General features: G+C 40.5%; 2 protein-coding genes across 3 annotated transcripts in view; both read left to right on the top strand.

The window, feature by feature from the left end:
* LOC134790324 (semaphorin-5B) overlaps window positions 1–21359 on the top strand; it is a 48640-nt gene that overhangs the window by 23466 nt on the left and 3815 nt on the right. The window contains exons 4-16 of the mRNA XM_063761096.1: window positions 13070–13277; window positions 13704–13858; window positions 14480–14639; window positions 15155–15268; window positions 15403–15515; window positions 16598–16759; window positions 17170–17464; window positions 18879–19089; window positions 19200–19355; window positions 19725–19928; window positions 20335–20583; window positions 20911–20987; window positions 21088–21298. Of these exons, the coding sequence (XP_063617166.1) occupies window positions 13070–13277; window positions 13704–13858; window positions 14480–14639; window positions 15155–15268; window positions 15403–15515; window positions 16598–16759; window positions 17170–17464; window positions 18879–19089; window positions 19200–19355; window positions 19725–19928; window positions 20335–20583; window positions 20911–20987; window positions 21088–21298 (2315 nt within the window). The remainder of the gene's footprint in view (window positions 1–13069; window positions 13278–13703; window positions 13859–14479; window positions 14640–15154; window positions 15269–15402; window positions 15516–16597; window positions 16760–17169; window positions 17465–18878; window positions 19090–19199; window positions 19356–19724; window positions 19929–20334; window positions 20584–20910; window positions 20988–21087; window positions 21299–21359) is intronic.
* LOC134794106 (uncharacterized) lies at window positions 1740–6065 on the top strand. Of its 2 annotated transcripts, XM_063765849.1 has the most exons (5): window positions 1740–1951; window positions 2399–2461; window positions 2543–2602; window positions 5143–5239; window positions 5588–6065. In XM_063765849.1, exons 1-5 carry the CDS (start codon window positions 1872–1874, stop codon window positions 5840–5842), a joined length of 555 nt encoding a protein of 184 aa, XP_063621919.1. In that variant the 5' UTR covers window positions 1740–1871; the 3' UTR covers window positions 5843–6065. The 2 variants fall into 2 exon arrangements, with proteins under 2 accessions (XP_063621919.1, XP_063622002.1); XM_063765932.1 differs by lacking the exon at window positions 5588–6065 and having other exon boundaries at window positions 5143–5422.

The raw sequence follows: 21359 nt of genomic DNA on the forward strand, positions 1-21359 counted from the left end.
AATAAGTTGTACAAACACTGAGTCATTCACCTGTCAGGTACTTGCTTATCATTGCACCGGACAGGTTATAGCGGAATGTCACTGCAACTCAATCTAGGCACCTATACAAATGGCTTGATTTCGCGTTTGAGGCCGCTGCAAATGCATAATAATGTTGTCTGGCGCTTGGTATTTTGTTGAGTAATTTCGTGCTTATTGATCGCAAGATTGTATGCGATTTAGGAGCGTGGAGTTGATCTTATGAAATTTACATAAAGTTTTTTCTAATGTTCGGTACATAAAACTATTAAGGGTGCTGCTACTGCCGCTATATCTTAGACATTTAATATGAGAACTTACCTAACAAGTAGGTAGGTAATAAAAGTCTTGTAAATCTTCTATGCAATCACACTTGACCGGTTTAGTATTCATAAGTTTCAAAATTCTAAAATCTAGCTAATATCAAGCACAGATTATTTTCTTTAATAGTTCGTCAAACCAGTTTATTACAGCCTACAAAGTTACTTGTACGCACCCTTGTAGGTATATAAACTTTTTTGTTTACTGTAGGCTGCAGGTACATGTATGCGCATATATTAAAATTCATTTGTAATTGCTAGTCGCTAATTGACATGATATTTTCCAACCGGCACTTCTGATGACTTATGACAGTGATTAATTACATACAGCAAACAAAAAATATCTAAATCTTATTGTATAAAGCAAGGTAGAATTCCCAGTTGGCAAGAGCGACTTCAAAATACCGTGAAATAGAAACCTTATAAGCACTGATAAGTAAAAAACGTGTAAGACCACTCGTTCATCCGCTGTTGGTAGTTAATATTATGTCGCGGTAAAAGGAAATGAGTAGAGGCAACGTGTCATTGCATTCGCTGGAGTATATCGCGTTCTTGAACCAATATACAAGCGCTCTTCAACTACTGATAATTGTAACGGATTCTCAGGCCACGCTAATCTGGCTCGTCCTAGAATTTAGCGCTCGCGGGCAATGTTACCGGCTGCTCGTGGGCAATGTTACGCAGATTTACTTAATGCCCATTCCCGTAATGGTACTTGAGCGATTTATCTTCTTAGCGGGCCTGTAACTACTCGTCATGTATGTTAATTAATAAAAAAACATGTTTGCCTTTTCTATAAGATTAACTGTACCTGCGAGGAACAAAGTAAATAACAAATAAAGACTCGTACAAATCAAGAAATTCATGAATCTAGAGAACACTACTATAAATGTAGGAACGACTGTTAAAATTGAAATTGGTACGAGATATATTGTGGATAAAGTATGGGTTTGGTTCGTATTGTTATTTTATTTAGTTCCTTATTAAGGCCGTTCCCTGAGCCAGAAATGTAAAAATACCCCAATAATTATCCTATTTTTCTAAGAAACGGTGATATTTGTAGACGTGGGAAAAATAAATATAATTCTTGATTATATTATCTTTAATAACACAGCTTTCGATACACGATTCATAACACTTCGCTCGATACAATTTATTCCCAAAGTAACCTCCAATTCGAATTTTTACTCCAACTTTACTCGTTTCTTTACTATGTGACACTATGAAACAAAAAAAGGAGAAAAATCAATCATAAGTATAACAGTAATTTGACAGCTTTAGAAAAACGATAATTAGAGGCAATATTTTTAAAATAAATAAACATCAACTAATTCTATCGTAACAAAATAACGACTCCGGCCTGCATGCTCTATCTCCGTCCGTCTTTCGAAATGAGACAGTGATGGCTGAGCGCTCGTGCCAGACGGACCTGTACTAGGTGTCCCCAAAACAAATATAAGATTTACTTATAAAAACTGTGCTGTGTTGTGTGTCCTAGTGATATACCGTGTGCACCAAAACCTTTAAGTTATAATGGGTAACAAGCAATTGAATAAAAAGAAGACATCTCGAAAAAGACAACTCGGAAGATTCCAACAAACAATGGAACTAACGTAAGTAAAAATGTATATTTATTACACAGTGAAATACGTAATTATTACTTAATTTAATATATACTTGATCGTACTAATTAGTAATCCATATAACTTAAAACATTCTAGAATTTAATAATCGCTCCATCTACCGGTAAACATTGTCATCAATTCATCATCTAAATAGCTTAAAAGGATATTGCGATTCGCGACGTTTACACCACGCGGCACTAGCGCCTTGCACGGCAAAGACAGAAAACATTGCCGTCTATGTGTGCGTCGTGAGTCGTAGTTACGCGGTTGCGGTGTAGTGGGCCTTCCTATAAATACGAGCACACAGTGATACATGTAACGCACACAATTAGACGCATAAAGCGTTCTTTTAGCAATCCATCCACCTATCGAGGGTTCGAACCTCAGCTCGTGATTTGTCATGCGTCTAAACTTTTTACTTTTTTGTCTTTCTAGGAAAAGAAGAAAATTGGATAATTTCACAGCCGAACATGATACTATATCTTTAGACTACATCGAGTGAGTATAATTATTTGACTTGTGCTTTTTAGCCCTACCTACGTAACACAATACACTACTACAATTTATCTTTATTTACAGACTGCAAAATATGGAAATGGAATCTCCGATTTCATCAACCACTGACATTCAAAGTAACGAGTAAGTTCTAATTCTAATTGTGGCATTATCTATGAAAAGGGACCTTATTGTCTATGGCGCATACGACGCACTGCGTCGCACGGCGTGGTATTTATATCAGAGCATCGTTAATAATGGCGGAAGCGCCATCGACAATAAGGTCCCTTTTCATAGATAACGTCACAAATACCTACCTACTCAAGTACTCACAGCGGCGGCGTACGAATAGACCTTAGTTAGATTTAGATACCTACTGTTTTCCTATCAGTGCAGATGCTTATATCTTTTTATGAATTGAATTGATATTCTCAATTATTTGGACATATTTTGTACTTATTTTCCTAGATGGCTATTAGTAGTATTAGTACTACCTACTTAGCAAATGTTCGCCGAAAACTAAATAAAATGTCGCCAATCAATAATATCGTACGAGATACATTGCCCTCATCAGTTATTTGATATTCTCCAAGAGGTACTTAATTTAAAAAAACCGGCCAAGTGCAAGTTGGTTTTGCACACGCAGGGTTCCGTACCATTATGCAAAAAACGGCAAAAATCACGTTTGTTGCATTTTATTCTGTTTTTAGGGTTCCGTACCCAAAGGGTAAAACGGGACCCTATTACTAAGACTTCGCTGTCCGTCCGTCCGTCCGTCCGTCCGTCCGTCTGTCACCAGGCTGTATCTCACGAACCGTGATAGCTAGACAGTTGAAATTTTCACAGATGATGTATTTCTGTTGCCGCTATAACAACAAATACTAAAAACAGAATAAAATAAAGATTTAAATGGGGCTCCCATACAACAAACGTGATTTTTGACCAAAGTTAAGCAACGTCGGGAGTGGTCAGTACTTGGATGGGTGACCGTTTTTTTTTTGCTTTTTTTTTTTATATGGTACGGAACCCTTCGTGCGCGAGTCCGACTCGCACTTGCCCGATTTTTAGTACATATTTGTTGTTATAGCGGCGATAGAAATTCAATCATCTGTGAAATTTTAAACTGTCTAGCTACCACGGTTCATGAGATACAGCCTGATGACAGACGGACAGACGGACGGACGGACAGCGAAGTCTTAGTAATAGGGTCCCGTTTTTACCCTTTGGGTACGGAACCCTAAAAATGTACACTGATAGAATGTAATAGGGTTGCCTGAGTAAGTCCCGGAAATTAAAATCCCGGGATTTACCGATTGTCCGTACTTTCGTTATTCTTTTACGTATTTTTTAATGAACTGGTAGTTATTTTATATTATACCTACCCTACACAATAGTAAATGATTTCCTTTTCTTGAGCGTGTTGACCGATTTTTTATTTTAATAAAACTAATAATCTTGGGCAATTATTTCCATTTTCAATTTCTCATTTACCTGTGATAGAGCATTTTTAGGGTTCTGTAGCCAAATGGCAAAAAACGGAACCCTTAAGGATTCGTCATGTCTGTCTGTCTGTCCGTCCGTATATACAGCCACTTTTTTCTGAAACTATAAGAACTATAGGTACTGTTGAAACTTGGATTTTTCAACAAAAATAGAAAAAAACAATACATTTTGGGGGTTCCCCATACTTAGAACTGAAACTCAAAATTTTTTTTTGCATCGATCCCATACGTGTGGGGTATTTATGGATAGGTCTTCAAAAAATATATTGAGGTTTTTGATATCATTTTTTTCTAAACTCAATAGTTTGCGGGAGAGACCACCTCCAAAGTGGTAAAATGTGTGTCCTTTAACTTCTAAAATAAGAGAATGATAAAAAATATATATATATATATATGATGTACATTACCATGCAAACTTCCACCGAAAATTGGTTTGAACGAGATCTAGTAAGCAGTTTTTTTAACACTTACGTCATAAACCGCAATTTTATTATGTTACTTGCTAGATGTTACTATTTGGCTACTTTGTTGCTACAAAGTATTTGACGCCGACTGTACCTGTAACCAGCACAATGGTTTATTTACTTTCAAGTAGTTTTCTCCATTGTCATCACTTGTTATAATATAGGTACCTACATAAAAATTTTGAAATTAGTCTGTCTCACTTTTCGAAATAACTGCATTTCTGGAATGCTGCGTTTCGCGGGTCCATGATCAATTTATGAAATAGTAATGGACTAATTTATAAATTGAGTGATGTTGTAAAGAAATGACTGGCTGCTACAATTCTTCGACCGACAGATTTGCCGGATGCTTAATGAGAGGCAAAATGTGGCTGTTATTGTTCATCATCACTTGATGATAAAAAATAGTGCGAAAAATAGTTGACATGAGTTGCGTATTACCTATTCTCACATGTATCGTACAACGTTTTACAGTACATATAGCCCTATAGGTTAACTGGAAGAGATCCCTCAAAGGGATAAGTTCGCCTTTGTACTTCTTGCTAATTGTATGTTATTTTAAATATGTCTTTTTGTACAATAAAGAGTTTACTACTACTACTAGCCCTTTAAATATTTGACATAGTTACGTAATGTGTGTGTGCATTATCGTACTAGTGCGGTAAAGTCCATATGTGCTGTAAAACATCATACATTTATTTAATTTTGGTTTTGACAGTGAGGCGACCGGCTCAAACATTTTGAACCCACGCATTGCACAGGTGGATGACACTTATCGGGTTCCTAGTATATTAGAGGAAGAAGATACCCATGAGGTAGGTGATTCATGCTAATTATGCTTATTGATTGTAGAGCAGAGAACAATTTTACCTTTTGTACTAACTACCTAGCTAGAATAACATTGTTTCAACTTCGTGTGCCAGAATTCCATCGTAAATTGATTTATCACACGATTCGTAGTCATTATACAGGGTCTTACTTTTATTTCTCTCGTTGGTTCTTTACCACCGGTGCTTTATATGTACAGTCGACGTCAAATATATGTATACATTTTTCACCTTATTACAAAGGAGTATGCTGCAATAGGTACATATCTTTGACGTCGACTGTACATAATGTGACAAATTGTAAATGCTAACACATACAATATATTTTATTTTCAGTTACAAATATCGTTCAATGTGGAAGAAGAGCTTCCTGACAAAACCGTCGGTCGAAGAATTGTCGCAGTTAGTTACCATTCGATTCGATTCCTCGCATTTTATCCAATAAAAGATTGTATGGAAACTATATACATAAACGCAATATTTCACCGACAAAATCGCAATTTTCTTGTTTTGTTCATACTTCAAGATGGACTCTTTGTGACCTTGACGTCACGGTCACATATCGTTTTGTTCGGGGCGTTTCGCGAGTGAAGTACGACTGTCGGACTTTGACTATCATTTCTGACTTTTGTATTCCTTTAATGCAATGGATCCCATATAGACTTTTGATCCTAAAGACAAACCTGATCGATTGATACCATAAATGAAAATTAGTCATCTATTATCGATAAGTATATATGTTTTTCTTCATCAAATTATCAATAATTTTCATTTTTTAGATTGTTCCCTCTATAAACTCCTAATAGTCTACCTTGGTGCCAAATAGGGAATGCAAATCGGTTATTTTTTGTATGGAAATAATCGGTTATTAACCGAAACCGCGGTTATTTCCATACAAAAAATAACCGATTTGCATTCCTTAGTGCCAAATTTCAAGTTTCTAGGTCAGCTCGAAGTGGGTTAGGTTTTTGATCTATTAGTCAGTCAGGCACAAAAATGCCGGTTTTAAAACGTTAATTTATGAATAACTGTTAGAGCTACGTTTACGAAATTTTGTATTCTAGACAAGATAAGGGGCTTGAATAAATGTGCAAAATTGCATGTGAGTAGGTAAAAATGGTAATAAAATTATCAATAGGAAGGATCAAGAAGTTGTTGCAGCCAGAATTAAGAATTTACCAAGGAGAGGACATGTCACTATAATATTTTAATTCATTTTAAAATGTCATTCAGATTATCAATAAGAGTTTCTTATACCGTATTCGAATTAAAAGAAATATTTTATTAATAACACAATTCTCTCTAGTTTTTGCTCGTATTTAGTATACAACTAACTAATTATTCGTATAAAATTATTTATCGTAGAAACACTCGTATAGTTTCAAAATAAGCTATTTTATTTTGTTGGCATTGTCAAACCCATTGACTATTTTTGTTTTGCTTTAATATATGGTCAGTCGTAAAAGTATTAGCGTCAGCAATGGATTTATATAATGTATTTCTTTAAAAAACATGATATTTCATGCTAAGTAACAGAAAACAGTCAAATATTGTACCGGAAATATTAGTCCCGAAAATCCCGAAAGTACCGGGAATTTAATTTTGAAATCCCGGTTCTTTGCTTGGCTCTAAATCCCGGGAATTCCCGGTACTTTCGGTACCGGTATTTCCCGGGAGCAAACCCTAGTATGTAGGACTGTAGGTACTGTAAAACGTTGTACGATACATGTGCCAATAGGTAATTCGCAACTCGTGTCGATTCAAAACACTCCCTTCGGTCGTGTTCGAATTTATCGCCACTCGTTTCGATTTTCCTATTTGCCGCACTTGTAAACGTAATGTAGGTAAGTACTATTACAATATGGTGCTACTTTACCGCATTAGTGCGATAATTAGCACATTACGTAACTATGTCGAAAATTTAAAGGGCCATATTATGTACTGTAAAACGTTGTATGATACATGTGCCCTAATTAGGGTTCCGTACCCAAAGAGTAAAACGGGACCCTATTACTAAGACTTCGCTGTCCGTCCGTCCGTCCGTCCGTCCGTCCGTCTGTCACCAGGCTGTATCTCACGAACCGTGATAGCTAGACAGTTGAAATTTTCACAGATGATGTATTTCTGTTGCCGCTATAACAACAAATACTAAAAACAGAATAAAATAAAGATTTAAATGGGGCTCCCATACAACAAACGTGATTTTTGACCAAAGTTAAGCAACGTCGGGAGTGGTCAGTATTTGGATGGGTGACCGTTTTTTTTTTTGCTTTTTTTTTGTGTTTTTTTGCATTATGGTACGGAACCCTTCGTGCGCGAGTCCGACTCGCACTTGCCCGGTTTTTTTTTAATAAATATCGATGATATACCTGCACAGTATACCTAATAAATAATGATATTATAGAAAACTTGCAGTCATTAATTTGTTTAAATATAAACTGTATTTACCCTTATAATTAAATATTATTGAAATAAGAGTTGACTTCATTAAAATGAATATTTAATTTGCACTATGTTTCATTTATTTTTCCAATTTAACTTTAACGCCATCTATGAGATGCAGCATGCTTTTTTTCAGTATTTAGTAACACGTTTTACAAATCAGTGTCCTGTTAGTTTATTTAAGTCGCTACTTCTTGCGTGGCGCTGTTGTATCGTCATTGTATCTAGGGGCGGGATGGGTGGCGTGAGGGGAGGCTCGATTGTAGATTTCATTTGGGTACGGGAACGGCCTTAAGACTAGATAAAGCGCCTGGTTCTTACTGTATCGGGTGGTCAATACGAAAGTGTCGCGACACAAGTTTCATCTCCTTCGCGCGTGAATAGTGGCCATAATCGGCCCGAAGATCACCAGCAGTCGTGTACCTATAATTATGGCGTGGTTTACACAGCAGAAATCTGCTACGTGGCCGGAGTGCCTACGAAATCCTGTACGAAATATAATATACGTAATAATAATATAAAATAACGATGAAAACGCTTGTATTACATGCCGTATAACTTTCATGAAACTGGCACTTGGGCCTATAAAGTATAAGCCCCACTGGGAATTATATATGGATAATAATATTCAAGTCGATTGTCAGGTCAACTAGAAAGAGATTTGCGTAAATGGTCCGATAACTTTACTGATCTAACATACTAAATTTATATTGAACTTCCTGATCGTATTGCTTTCCCCGATTCTAAAATAGGTACAGCGAGCTGCAAAATTGCATGGACACATTATAAAAGGGATTCATTCATAAACCACCGCCACTAATGAAGTGGCCAAGTACTCTTGCAGCTGCATGGGTGTATACCCTACATTTAGTTTATAACACAGAGAAAAAAACCGGACAAGTGCTAGTCGGACTCGCCCACCGAGGGTTCCGTACTTTTTAGTATTTGTTGTTATAGCGGCAACAGAAATACATCATCTGTGAAAACTGCCTATAGTTCGTTTTTTTAGCATTAGAAAGAACTCCACAGAAGCAAGGGTGCAGATTTTATCAGGCTCTTAATTGTTAATAATTAATGAATTATCTAATGTAGCATGGTCAATACATATAATTTACTTCAAATTATTACCGCTAAAAGTGCCGGATTTGGAACCACAAATCAGACGGACGGACGGACGGACGGACAGCGGAGTCTTAGTAATAGGGTCCCGTTTTTACCCTTTGGGTACGGAACCCTAAAAAGAGGCCGTGTTGATTGTTCGTGACTCAACCAGTTTTCTTCTTACCGGAAACGTAATAGTCCTCCAAATATCATACTTAAGATATAAGATATGTTAGTGCTTGAAAATGGTGACCTAGGATCCAAAATATGTCGCGCGAGTGTTCAAATACCTGAGTTAAACCGTAAAATTTCTTTAATCCGTGAAACTCTGAGGTGTATGCCAGGATTTAAACTCACATTTGTATTATCAAAGACCATAAAACGCATATGAATGTATGTATTGTATGATTTTTATGACGACCACACATTAAGCTTGGGAAGCACACACACTATGTACCCGGGCTCCCTTGAAACGTCCTTCTTAGTACCTATCATGTAAGAGTATAAAGTATATTAACCTCTCAATTTCAACCACAACCATGCGGTGAATCGGTAGGCTCGTGATTTAAAGATACTACGCTTCAGATGATACACTTAACTTCAACCAACAGGTGTGACGTGTGTGATCTATGTTCAGTTCAACTCACAACATATTTCAAACCTTTTAGATATTAGTTTATGTTATATTTTTGGTCGAAGTAACTAGTCTGTGGAGAGGGTAATACGGTATGTCTGACTGTATATGTTTTGTACGAGAAGATATGGATCTTTATTGACAAATCGCGACTTAATGTTAAGTCCTAAATAAAACAAGAAACAGTCACGACGTTGCCTGCTAACCGACTGAAGAATCTTCAACATATGTAGGTATTCACTTATATCAGTCTACCTAAAACCAAACCATTGTAATTCCAGCAAGCAAGTGCAGCATTTTATGTTTTCCTTGGCTACAATACAAAGTTTACACACGGTAGTTTAAACACTTTAAACACAAAACTTTACGATGTATATGGATCACGTAACATTAGCCAGTGAGAACTGCTGCGGCGATCAAAAAGAGAAATGTACCGAAATACACTCTGTCTATACCACTAAGTCTATACTCTTATAAAACAGCGTTTTGTGAGTTGGCCAGAGGAACTTATACGAGCTTTTATTAGAGAGCCCCTCAAGTAGTGAGTGTTTAGGCAAGTATTAATACAGTTCTGTTTGAGCAAGTGGTTTTCGAGTCCGCTGTACATGCAGGAAGCTCTATGCAGTGTGGTATATAAAAAATGAGGTCAGTGGAATGGATTAACTCAAGCTATTATCAACTCAGCTCAAATCTAATTCACTTTTGAGTTTCTTCTTATACCGGGTGTGTCCTGTAACACGAGCAAAAAAAATAACTGTAGGCTATACCTACTCCTTAAATTGCAATACATTTTTATTTCTTATTTGTATGTTTCATTAATGTTTGTGAGATAAAGTCAATTTGAAATCAAAATACTTGTGATTTACAATGCCTGTCAGAGAACATGACAATCTTCTTAATCATCTTATAAACGAGTTACAATTTAATTTGACTAATCGTCATTTTTGGCCTCTGAATACAAACAATTATTACGATTCGTCAATCCAATCAAGTCAATTAAAATTGTTCGAAAGCTGTAGTTTAAAGTACACTGACTTAACAACTGTTTAATTTAGTGGTTTTGCCCGTTGGCGATTATTTAGACGTGATTTAAGCCAGGCAGCTAAAAAACAGACATAATATGTCTGTTTTTTGCAACAACAATACACGACAATAACGACATATTATGTCGTTTGGATCATTGTGCAATTTGTCTCTAACTTGAGTTATAAAATTTACTGCAATTTCATCGTTCCTTCACTTCCCGGACGTATTTAGTTTTATGCTACGATTATAATTACGACACAAATATGAAATCATATAGCTCTTGCAAGAGTAGCCCCCGATCGGATAGTGCACAGTTTGCACAACGCTAGAAATATTACACTCAACAGTATATTTAGCAGATACCAGTGCATAATACAGACAGGAGATCTATGTTAGTCATTTATGTTGCATGTACCTGTGGTGTGGACAGCAGAGGTCCAACAAACAGAACAGACAAGCAGAGGCATCGTTATTTACTTATTTTTCACTGATAACTAACAAGCTTTATGCGATTCTGGTACTAAACAGTCATCTGTGCTGAGGTCCCGATGGGTTCTTGTCATCGTTATCCACGCATTTTTGAACTTTAAATTTTAACTTCAAGGCACGCAATAGGCATTTGCAATAGGGCATTTTCATTCAACTTGTACTTTACAGCCCGACTTAAGTCGTGTTTCAGTAACGTCTAACCGTTACATTCCTGACAAAATGTATGGGAATTGACATATTGACCGTCAGTTTTGTAACGATTGCTAACCGGCCTTTAAAGGTGTTCAATTAAATGAAAATGCCCTATAGCGAAATTTCGACAGTCCCTGCACGGAAGCTCGCTCAATAAGTGTTTTCAAAATATTTAGGCTCGCCTTGAAGATCTTACTAAATAACGACACCATCTACAACAGTATGGACTTATGGAGATTGATAGTTGTTATAATTTACCTGTCTCCGATCGAAGTCATTGCGGTGGCCGTGGGGGTCATTCGATATAGGAAACGTACGACTGCGCCGGAGTGTTAGGTTACCTACGCTGCGGTCTAGTGCATAGCCTTATTTTATGGCTTATTTACTCGCTCATTTAATAACTTTGGTTGCGAATCATTGACGGTTATAATACTTAGGTATTTTTTCGGATTTTCACTCTGTTTCAAAGGATTTGAGTATAAAAATGTTTTAGTATACATTACACAATAATATTAACTTATTAGACTGCGTTGGTGCAAATATTTGATTAAGTTCATTAGGTACCAAATGCATTATATCATCATACATATAACTATACTTGTATGTTTTTATTGTGTATGTGGGTACTGAATTTGATTAATTTATCAATCTCCGCTATCTAAAGGTTGTCTGGAATTATTAAGTATTGGTTCGTTTATTCAGGTGTGAGAGAGTATTGATTTAGTGGTTATTGTATAGGATTGTAACTAAGGAGTACGAACAATACACTAAAAAGTGTGCATTTAGCCGAAAAGTTTTACCGATTGGTATTTTTAATACTATCATGTGTAAATAAAAATCTGGTTAATGAATGATTGAATGAATTAATAAATAATATACCGATAAGAACAACATCAACAGGTAGCTGGAGTTTCCTTTGTTCTCAGAAGTCTTAGAACACCCAGTAGCACTCGAACAAATTACGTTACTATCCCTCGATAACCTATATTTCCCCAGAAAATCAATGTTTTAATAAACCTGGTAAGCGAAGGGTTGTGTTATTGTATTGTATGCGATAAGTTCATCAATTGTATTCATCTATGCAGGCGAATCACTATGAAATACATCGTAACAGTCAACGGTCTTCTAACATAAAATGAGGTGTCAACAATGTAAACTTAAAGTCACACATTGACGTTGGTATGTTCAGCACCTAATAACTGTATAGTCAGTATAGTCGTAAAGTTTTAACAGCACTAACATCAACCCTAATTGACCAAGGGTGAACCTTATGTCTTCACAATAAGGTTTACATATTGTCAGTCAACATAAACTAAAATAAAAAACCTTTTCTCAAAAATGGACGGCAAAGTCGACTTTACCGTATAAAAAATAGGTCGCGAAGTGCGGAGTTTATGGTCAGTCAAATATTAAAAAGTTAAAAACATTGCAGTCTCGATTTTGGGACTGCAATGTTGCATACAAATTCCATTATTTGTCGAGTTCCAAACTTTTTAAAAGTTTAAATGGCCATATCAAATGAAGGCACAGGCCCATTAAACAGCCAAACAGATGATTAGTAATAATTATTATAATGTTGGTACCGCGACTATTTAGCTGCCTCAAATAGCTTGGCGTATTTTCGGCAGAAAAATACACTTCTATTTTAAAATAAAAAAAATAAAAAGGCGGCAAAGCAAATTTTTCAATTGTTTCAACTTTTTTCTGTGAAAATATATACGTAAGAACGTTGCTTCTGTAAAATATTCCTATTATATTTATATTACTTGCACCATTTTTGAGAAAAGCACTATATAACTATGACTCGGCTGGAAGGCTACTTGCTGGCTTCGGATTCAATTAAACGGACTCCCAAGGTCGTCCGTTTAAAACGAATCCTCAGCCTGCAAGTAGCTACTTCCGAGCCTCGACAATAATGTACTATTTTACCACAGGGATACGCTGTACCGGCTCTCGTTACGCGGTCTCCGGCCGCTAGAGCGCGCTGATTGGCCCGCGCCCGCCAACAAGTCGCACCTGTGCCAAGACAAGGGCCAGACGGAGGACGACTGCCACAACTACGTCAAAGTACTGCTCAGCTACGGCCATAAGCTGTTCGCGTGTGGAACTAACGCGTTCAGCCCTGAGTGCAGCTGGAGAGAGGTAAGTTAACACTAGTTTGATAGTTAAGTTAGGATTTACGTCAGATACCTGTAAAGAAAAATCTAGATCACTGCGCGAAAACAGGGCACTTTTTCACTTCAGTTTGAGAAACTCGGATGTTTGCTATACCCGTACTTATTATGCACAATTAGTTACAGTGCTATTCATAAAAACTGTTCAAACAGGCGTTTCATTGACTGTTAAAGAAAACTACAATTGGGATTTAAACTATAAAACTCTCGTGAGACTCAAACATATTATTTTAAACGGGTCACACGTATTATTAAGTCGAATAGTTCGACATGTTGTTGGATTGCAACATGTCGAGCTTAATCGACTTAATAATACGTTTAAAATGATTTTAATACAATTGGCATATTGGGAATTTGGTGCTTTTATTTTGCTAAGCCATATTCTTTGTTACAGATCGAGTCAATAAACACGGTGACAGAATGGGTGTCCGGCGTGGCGAACTGTCCATACAACCCGCACTCCAACGTGTCTACCATCCTATCTAGCAGCGGCGAATTCTATGCGGCCACTCCTACCGACTTCGCCAGTTCGCAGACTTCCATTTACAGGTAGAACATTTACTTATATATAAAACCGGCTTACAACTATGATATTGTTACTCCAGAAAAGTTATAGGCCTCCCAAAATTGAAGGGCTTAAATTGTTCAGTTGCTCTTTAGTCGCGCCAAGGCACGCTATAGCTTTGCATGTGCTGACGAGCAACAGATTCAGAGAAAAAAAACAGATTCCTTGTAATGAAATAAATATGGAAGTATTTTTTGTGCCTCTTATGTATGAGTATAACCTATTTATAGTCATTTATAGTTATATTATATCATTGGCTTACAATAAACTAGGCGTCAGGCGTGAGGCGTGGCGATTCGACCATACACCCAGCACTACATGACTTAATGACGATTTCTTTAAGCAGTAACAGCAGTAACGACTTATTAACAATCAGCATTTAACTTTTGTCTTTGCTACAGTCGGTGGCATTTAGATGGTGCCTTATATAGATGGTCAAGCAAATCTCGTCAGTAGAAAAAGGCGTGAAATTCAAATTTTCTATGGGACGATAACCCTTCGCTGACAAGATTTGCTTGACCATCTATATATGTTAGGATTATGAATGTTTCGTAATTGAAATGCACGCCATCTACCGAAACACTTCACAACTACTTGGCCCGCAGGACGCGCGGCGCCTCCGCCCACAACTCGGGCACGCTCCGCACCCGTGAATACGACTTGACGTGGCTCAACCAGCCCGAGTTCGTCGGCAGCTTCGAGGACGACTTCTACGTCTACTTCGTGTTCAGAGAGTACGCTGTGGAGTTCATGAACTGTGGCAAGGTGAGAATACTTTTAAATTAGACACTTCTTTGTAATTTGCTTTTATAATCTCTACCTGTGGAAACTTGTAATTGGCTTACTGTTTCTATGTTATTACCTAACTTGTTACTGTAGCTGTAAGTTTTCCTAACAAATAAAATAAAATTATGCTAGAATTGTATTGTATTTGATATAAATTTTAACGCTTCATCCTTACTAAAATTCTTTAATTATTTCTATTTAGTATGGTGAATATCGAATTGGTAGGTATTAAAGCGAGGTTTGTAATAGCACTTAAATATGATGCTGTTAAAGTACAAATTTGCTAATTTGCTGCATTTAATACTACTTATTATATAGTTGCGAGTTGCGCAGTTTGCTTGAATTATAGTATCATTTTGATAATACCCAAAGTGTGAAGCTTTCTGTGGTGTGAAATTATAAAAGTCGTTATATAATTGAGATAGGGTGGAGAACTTTCAATATAAACCATTAACACATGGAGATTTCAAAACATAAACTCTGTCATTCCTTAGACCGTATATTCCCGCATCGCCCGAGTGTGCAAGAACGACAGCGGCAGTCAGCTCCGGCGCGATAACTGGAGCACTTTCCTCAAGGCGCGCCTCGCCTGCCCCGTGCCCGGCGACGTACCCTTCCACTACGACGAGGTGCAGGGCGTCGAGTACCTCCCGCAGGAGAAGCTGCTCGTGGCCACGTTCACCACGCCCAGGTGTGTTCCCTACTGTAGCACTCCCGCGACAACTGGAGCACGTTCCTCAAGGCGCGCCCCGCCTGCCCCGTGCCGGGCGACGTGCCCTTCCACTACGACGAGGTGCAGGGCGTCGAGTACCTCCCGCAGGAGAAGCTGCTCGTGGCCACGTTCACCACGCCCAGGTGTGTTCCGTACTGTAGCACTCCCGCGACAACTGGAGCACGTTCCTCAAGGCGCGCCCCGCCTGCCCCGTGCCGGGCGACGTGCCCTTCCACTACGACGAGGTGCAGGGCGTCGAGTACCTCCCGCAGGAGAAGCTGCTCGTGGCCACGTTCACCACGCCCAGGTGTGTTCCCTACTGTACCACTCCCGCGACAACTGGAGCACGTTCCTCAAGGCGCGCCCCGCCTGCCCCGTGCCGGGCGACGTGCCCTTCCACTACGACGAGGTGCAGGGCGTCGAGTACCTCCCGCAGGAGAAGCTGCTCGTGGCCACGTTCACCACGCTCAGGTGTGTTCCGTACTGTAGCACTCCCGCGACAACTGGAGCACGTTCCTCAAGGCGCGCCCCGCCTGCCCCGTGCCGGGCGACGTGCCCTTCCACTACGACGAGGTGCAGGGCGTCGAGTACCTCCCGCAGGAGAAGCTGCTCGTGGCCACGTTCACCACGCCCAGGTGTGTCCCCTACTGTAGCTTACGGTGCAGCCACACAAGGGCCACGGATCATGCTCGTCGCTAGGAGTGGCTAACACCGCGATTTCGTGGCGTCGCTACAAGTACATGCGGCTCACACCAGTTTTGGTGTCTAGCAGTAGTAGTTGCCGCGCAACGCTATGGAACGGACGTATGCTTGCGCTTGTATTTCTCGTAATAGACGCGTTTTGTTAGACAGTGGACCTTCTGTACCTAGTACTGTAAATTATTCTGTGTCGGCGCTTACGCCGACCGCTTCCCATTTTTGTTTTACCACGTTTTGGTGGGTTCACTGCCTTACGACATACCCAATCTACTTTTTGAACGCACAATGCGATTTTGATCATTAGAAAATGACAAGCTAAACGTTCATGCGCTGTAAAAAAAGGTAAAGAGTGAGAAAACATCATTCCGCCATCACGCTCCTTTAACGAATAATAATGTAGATTTTATTTGTGTTAAGGCATAAACCAAAAACTTGATGCTACGATGGATATTTATCATATAAAGATTTCTCTCTTTACAAACGGAAATTTAATAGAAATTGAACTTATTTCTCCATTTGTTTACAGAAATGGTATAGCCGGCAGTGCTGTATGCATATACAACATGTCAGACATTGATGCTGCTTTTGAAGGCCCATTCAAGATTCAAAACACCCCGACATCGTCCTGGGAACACAGATCGCCTTCGACTTGGGCAAGGGAACACTACAGATGTGTACAGAACCCAAGGTAAGTTATACTCATAGAGAACCACCCGGAAGAAAATCCCAAAAAAAATTAATAGGGACTCATTATTAATGGTCGAGATGCAAGTAACTACATGTTTCCACAGGATTTTAAAATTTTTCTGATAATAAATAAATGCATTTCTACAAATTCTAAAATAAATGTGCTCGTTGGCACCTTTTATAATTAGAATTAAGATGGAAGGTGGCTACTATCCCGATAGTAGTTTTTAAGGTCCCTATGGTTGAGCGATAAAGTAACGGATTCACCTAAACAATTCTTAAGGGTGGTTCCTATGTCATTGCGTCTCACTCTTTCACTAAGCAAAATGTGAGACGCAATACACATTGGATAGATGGAATACCACCCTAAGACACGCTCGTTAACCAATTAATTCCGAAACCTCTTTTCAGAAATCAACAAAGCCTGGAATACCACAACTACATGCTAATGCACTATCCCATCCAACCCATATCGGACGAGCCCGTCTACCGCGTTACTTCCGACCGTTTCACCCACGTGACCGTCGACGTCGCCCAAGCCAAGAACGTGGGGAAACAGTTGGTGTTGTTCGTGGCGACGCAGGACAGTGATGTGTTGAAGCTGGCCGTGCTGCCGCGGTATGATGGAGCGTGCCTGGTGGAGAGGTGGAGGTTGAGGGATGGGAAGGGGTTCGCGGTGCTGGCTATGCAGTTTGTTAAGGATACTGTAAGTATCTATTGCCTCATTAAATAGGATAAAACATATTATAACTAGCCCGTCAGATAGATTATCAAAAAATATTGGATATATGTATTTTTTCTTTTGTCAATAAAACAAAAAATTACAAAAATGTTTAATTACACAAACGGGTCTACCGCGACATTATCCTGCAGTAGGATGAACCCCTCATCAAAAATACCGGCATAAGGAACAACATGTTCCTCCAGGATATCAGTGATGTACTTGGCAGCGGTCAATACACTGTCACGGCCCTCGCCAGGCACGAAAACCAGCTCTGTCCGCCCGTCGTAGGAAATGCCGCCCCAGAACATTACGGATCCACCGCCATTGGCGACCCTTTCGGAGAAGTAACATTGAGCGAACTGTTCTTCTCGCCTTCTGTAGACTCTTCCTTTTCGGTCACATCCATTCAAGCACATTCTGCACTCTTTCAAGAAGAGAACTGGGGTTCATTGCTCAATGGTCCAGTCCTTGTGATTTTCAGCAAACTCTCTTTAGGCTTTACGGTGTCGCGCCAGCAATCTTGGCCCCGCTGCGGGCCTCCTGGGTATCAGGTTCGCTTTCTTAAGTCTTCTTCTTATTGTCCACTCACTGGCAGCCACTCCTCGTACCTCACGCAGACGCTGCTGGATGGCAATGCTTGTCTGGTGTCGATCTCGGAGAGATGTTGTGACAAAGAAGCGGTCGTCCCTCTCTGATGTACACTTTCTGCGGCCGCTTCTTGGTCTTGAAGTAAAGGATCGAGTCCCCTGGAACTTCTGGTAGACTCTACAAATTGCAGATTGGCTTAAATTCAGCTCGGCAGCTACTGAACGTTGGCTACGCCCCGCTTGCAGGGGCTGGACGATTTGGCGGACTTCAGCTTCAGTGGTTTCCATTTTTCCAGGTCTTTTTCACGGGAAAATACGCGGAGATATGTAACGATCGACTTCTGATAAGTGACTGATAACAACCCCTTTCTGCCCCCCGTTTTATGGGGGTCAAGGTTAGCGCAACTCGTGCGCGTGATAACGGGAAACCGCTCACAAATCGGGAAAATGCCGATAATTTGAAAAATACTGGGCCGGTTTCCATGTTTTTTTACTTTTCGTAAAGCTAAAACTTCAAGGAACATGATTACATTAAAATAATTCAGTGAAATTAACCAGTAATATATTGGGTGCGGACGAAAAAATGCAAAGTGATGCAATACTTTTGCACGCGAGTGTATAATTGAAGATTACTTTAATTGAATATCGAAAAAAATGTGTTAAATATTCTCCTATTCTCATGCAGTTTCAGTAGTTTGGCTATTTTTGTCATTGGAAAGTCTTGCCCTAAACGAATTGTGAATCTTTTTGAGCTTGCGCTAGCAAGATCGATCAACTAATTTAACAGAATCTCCTTTACAATCCATCAGATGTCGCTGTACATCGGCAACGACAACGGCGTCCTCCGCATCGGCAGCGAGCGCTGTTCCCGCCACGCTCGCCGCTCCGGCTGCGTGGGCGCGGCCGACCCGCACTGCGGGTGGGATGACGCCCGTGATACTTGCGTACGGACGACTACACATCTACATGACGCGTACTTCGTGCAGAATACTGCTAGCTGCCCAGAGAAAACAGCACCAGGTACGGACGCTAACTACCGTGCGATGTGGGCAACGAACGGAGAACGTTGTTGAGATCCTTGGGCTGCCCTTCGATAACTTCCAATTATTCAAGTATCGTTATTGTTGCAGTGGACGGCGGCTGGTCGTCGTGGTCGCAATGGGAGCCTTGCATGCAGGACGGAACCTCGCACTCGGTGTACGGGGACGAGAAACCCGACATGTGCATGTGTCGCACGAGAAAATGTGACAACCCCAAACCGGTGAACGGCGGGCGGACGTGTGAAGGTAACTATAGTAATAGTCAGACACACGAAATGTAATTTGTCTTATTCTTATAATTTTATAAGGATACACCCGAATTAGTGTCAACAAATTTATAACTAAAAATTACAGTAGTTACATTGCACTTCATTAGTGAATCATAGATGTTGTGCATCCTATACCTTACTCGGTAATGACTTTTTCCAGCCAGAGGTATCGTGTCAATGTTGTTTCCAGTAAAGTTGTTTTCCAGTATTGGGCAATGAACTGCAAGATGGCGACTGGCGTAATACAAAACCAGTACGAAAACTCTTGTCGCGTTGACCTTTGGAGGCGGCACCAACGGCACGTCGATGTTTCACCAGGGTTTTATTACATTTTCGATCTTTTCAGGTGCCAGCATATCTGTAACAAACTGCACGGTGCACGGCGGCTGGTCGGCGTGGTCGGGCTGGTCGGAGTGCTCGGCGTCGTGCGGCATCGCCGTCAAGTCGCGGCGCCGCGCCTGCACCGCGCCCGAGCCCAAGCATGGCGGCCGCGTGTGCGTCGGACAGGACACCAACGACCTGTACTGCAACAACCTGCCGCCCTGTCCCGGTGAGTGACATAAGTACCTTTTTCCCGGACGGTCACGCATTTTTAACTCGTTTCCTTGTAAAATACTCGCATAGACTCGTGTTTTACAATGTCAACATTTGATTAGAACAGCTTTCCTTCCACGCTTCCACTAATAAAATACCTATTTTTTTTATACTATCTTTTTGACTGACAATGTGATTTCGATTTAAAGTCCCTAATATTTGTAGTTTTGGTCCCTTCTAACATATTTATACAATTTATTAGATTACGAACGTTACAAATTGTAGGGAAACCCGTTTGTCTCTTGTCTGCCCGGTGTTTCGCCCATCCTACCGTTCAAAAATGTATGTTGCTAATATTTTAGTCGATGCGATGAGTCTGTTAAGTGTGTTAATAGAGTAACCTAAAATGTTTAATCTTTCAGACCCAGCACTAGCCCCCGTCGACGGCGGCTGGTCGGCGTGGGGCCCCTGGTCGGCTTGCACAGCCGCCGGCGGGCCGGGCTGCGGGCCCTCGGCGGGCTGGAAGGAGCGCAAGCGGACCTGCACCAACCCCGAGCCCAAGTACGGCGGCGCCGACTGCGAGGGCGGCAAGGTGGACCGCCAGGTCTGCGACATGCGCCCCTGCGAGATCAGGAAGGGCACGGCCTGGACGCCTTGGGTGCAGATACCGGGTAACATATTTGTGTGAAGTGACACTTGGTTTAAGGATTTTGATTGCTTAACAACTCTGGATTCTGATATTTCTGACAGGAAATCAGAGGGAAAAGGGGTTTGTCAGGTCTAGGACATGCGCAGTCACAAAATTGAAGTAGCAGTAAAGTTAGAAGTTATCTTTATCTAGTCAGGTTACCTCGTAAACTAGTATAGTATGTAAGGTATTCCATTTTGATCAAATTAATGAGAGAGTGAGACGCAATGTACGTACATTTGATTAAATATTGGACAGGTGGAATACCACCCTTAAAATTTTAATAGTAATCGAGTATTTATTTGTACAGGTAACGCTTCGGATGGTAGCTACACCGAAAAGAGATTCAAATTTTCGTGTAAGGCGCCGTCTCCGGAACAGGTGAAAGTAAGTAAACAAGTTCATATATAAAACTACTGATGCGGGACTGTTCATTTACGAATAAAAACAAATATTTCCTTTTATTGACACGATCGTTTTGTCTCAGCTGACGCTGGCCCGCGAAGAAGAGCGGTACTGCGACCCGCTGGGAGCGTGCGTCCCGGCGGACGACGCGGGCTGGGAGCCGTGGGCCGCGTGGGGCGCGTGCTCGGCGCCGTGCGGCGGCGGCCGGCAGGCGCGGCGCCGGCGCTGTCGCCGCCCACCCTGCGCCGGCGCGCCCGACATGCTCCGGGCCTGTAACGTTCACGCCTGTTCCGGTACGCACCTATATTTCACCTAGCTCTCGTTTGCTTAGCTTACTCTAATCTTCAAACTCCC

Source organism: Cydia splendana, chromosome 1 (assembly GCF_910591565.1).
Source record: "Cydia splendana chromosome 1, ilCydSple1.2, whole genome shotgun sequence".
NCBI lineage: Eukaryota > Metazoa > Arthropoda > Insecta > Lepidoptera > Tortricidae > Cydia > Cydia splendana.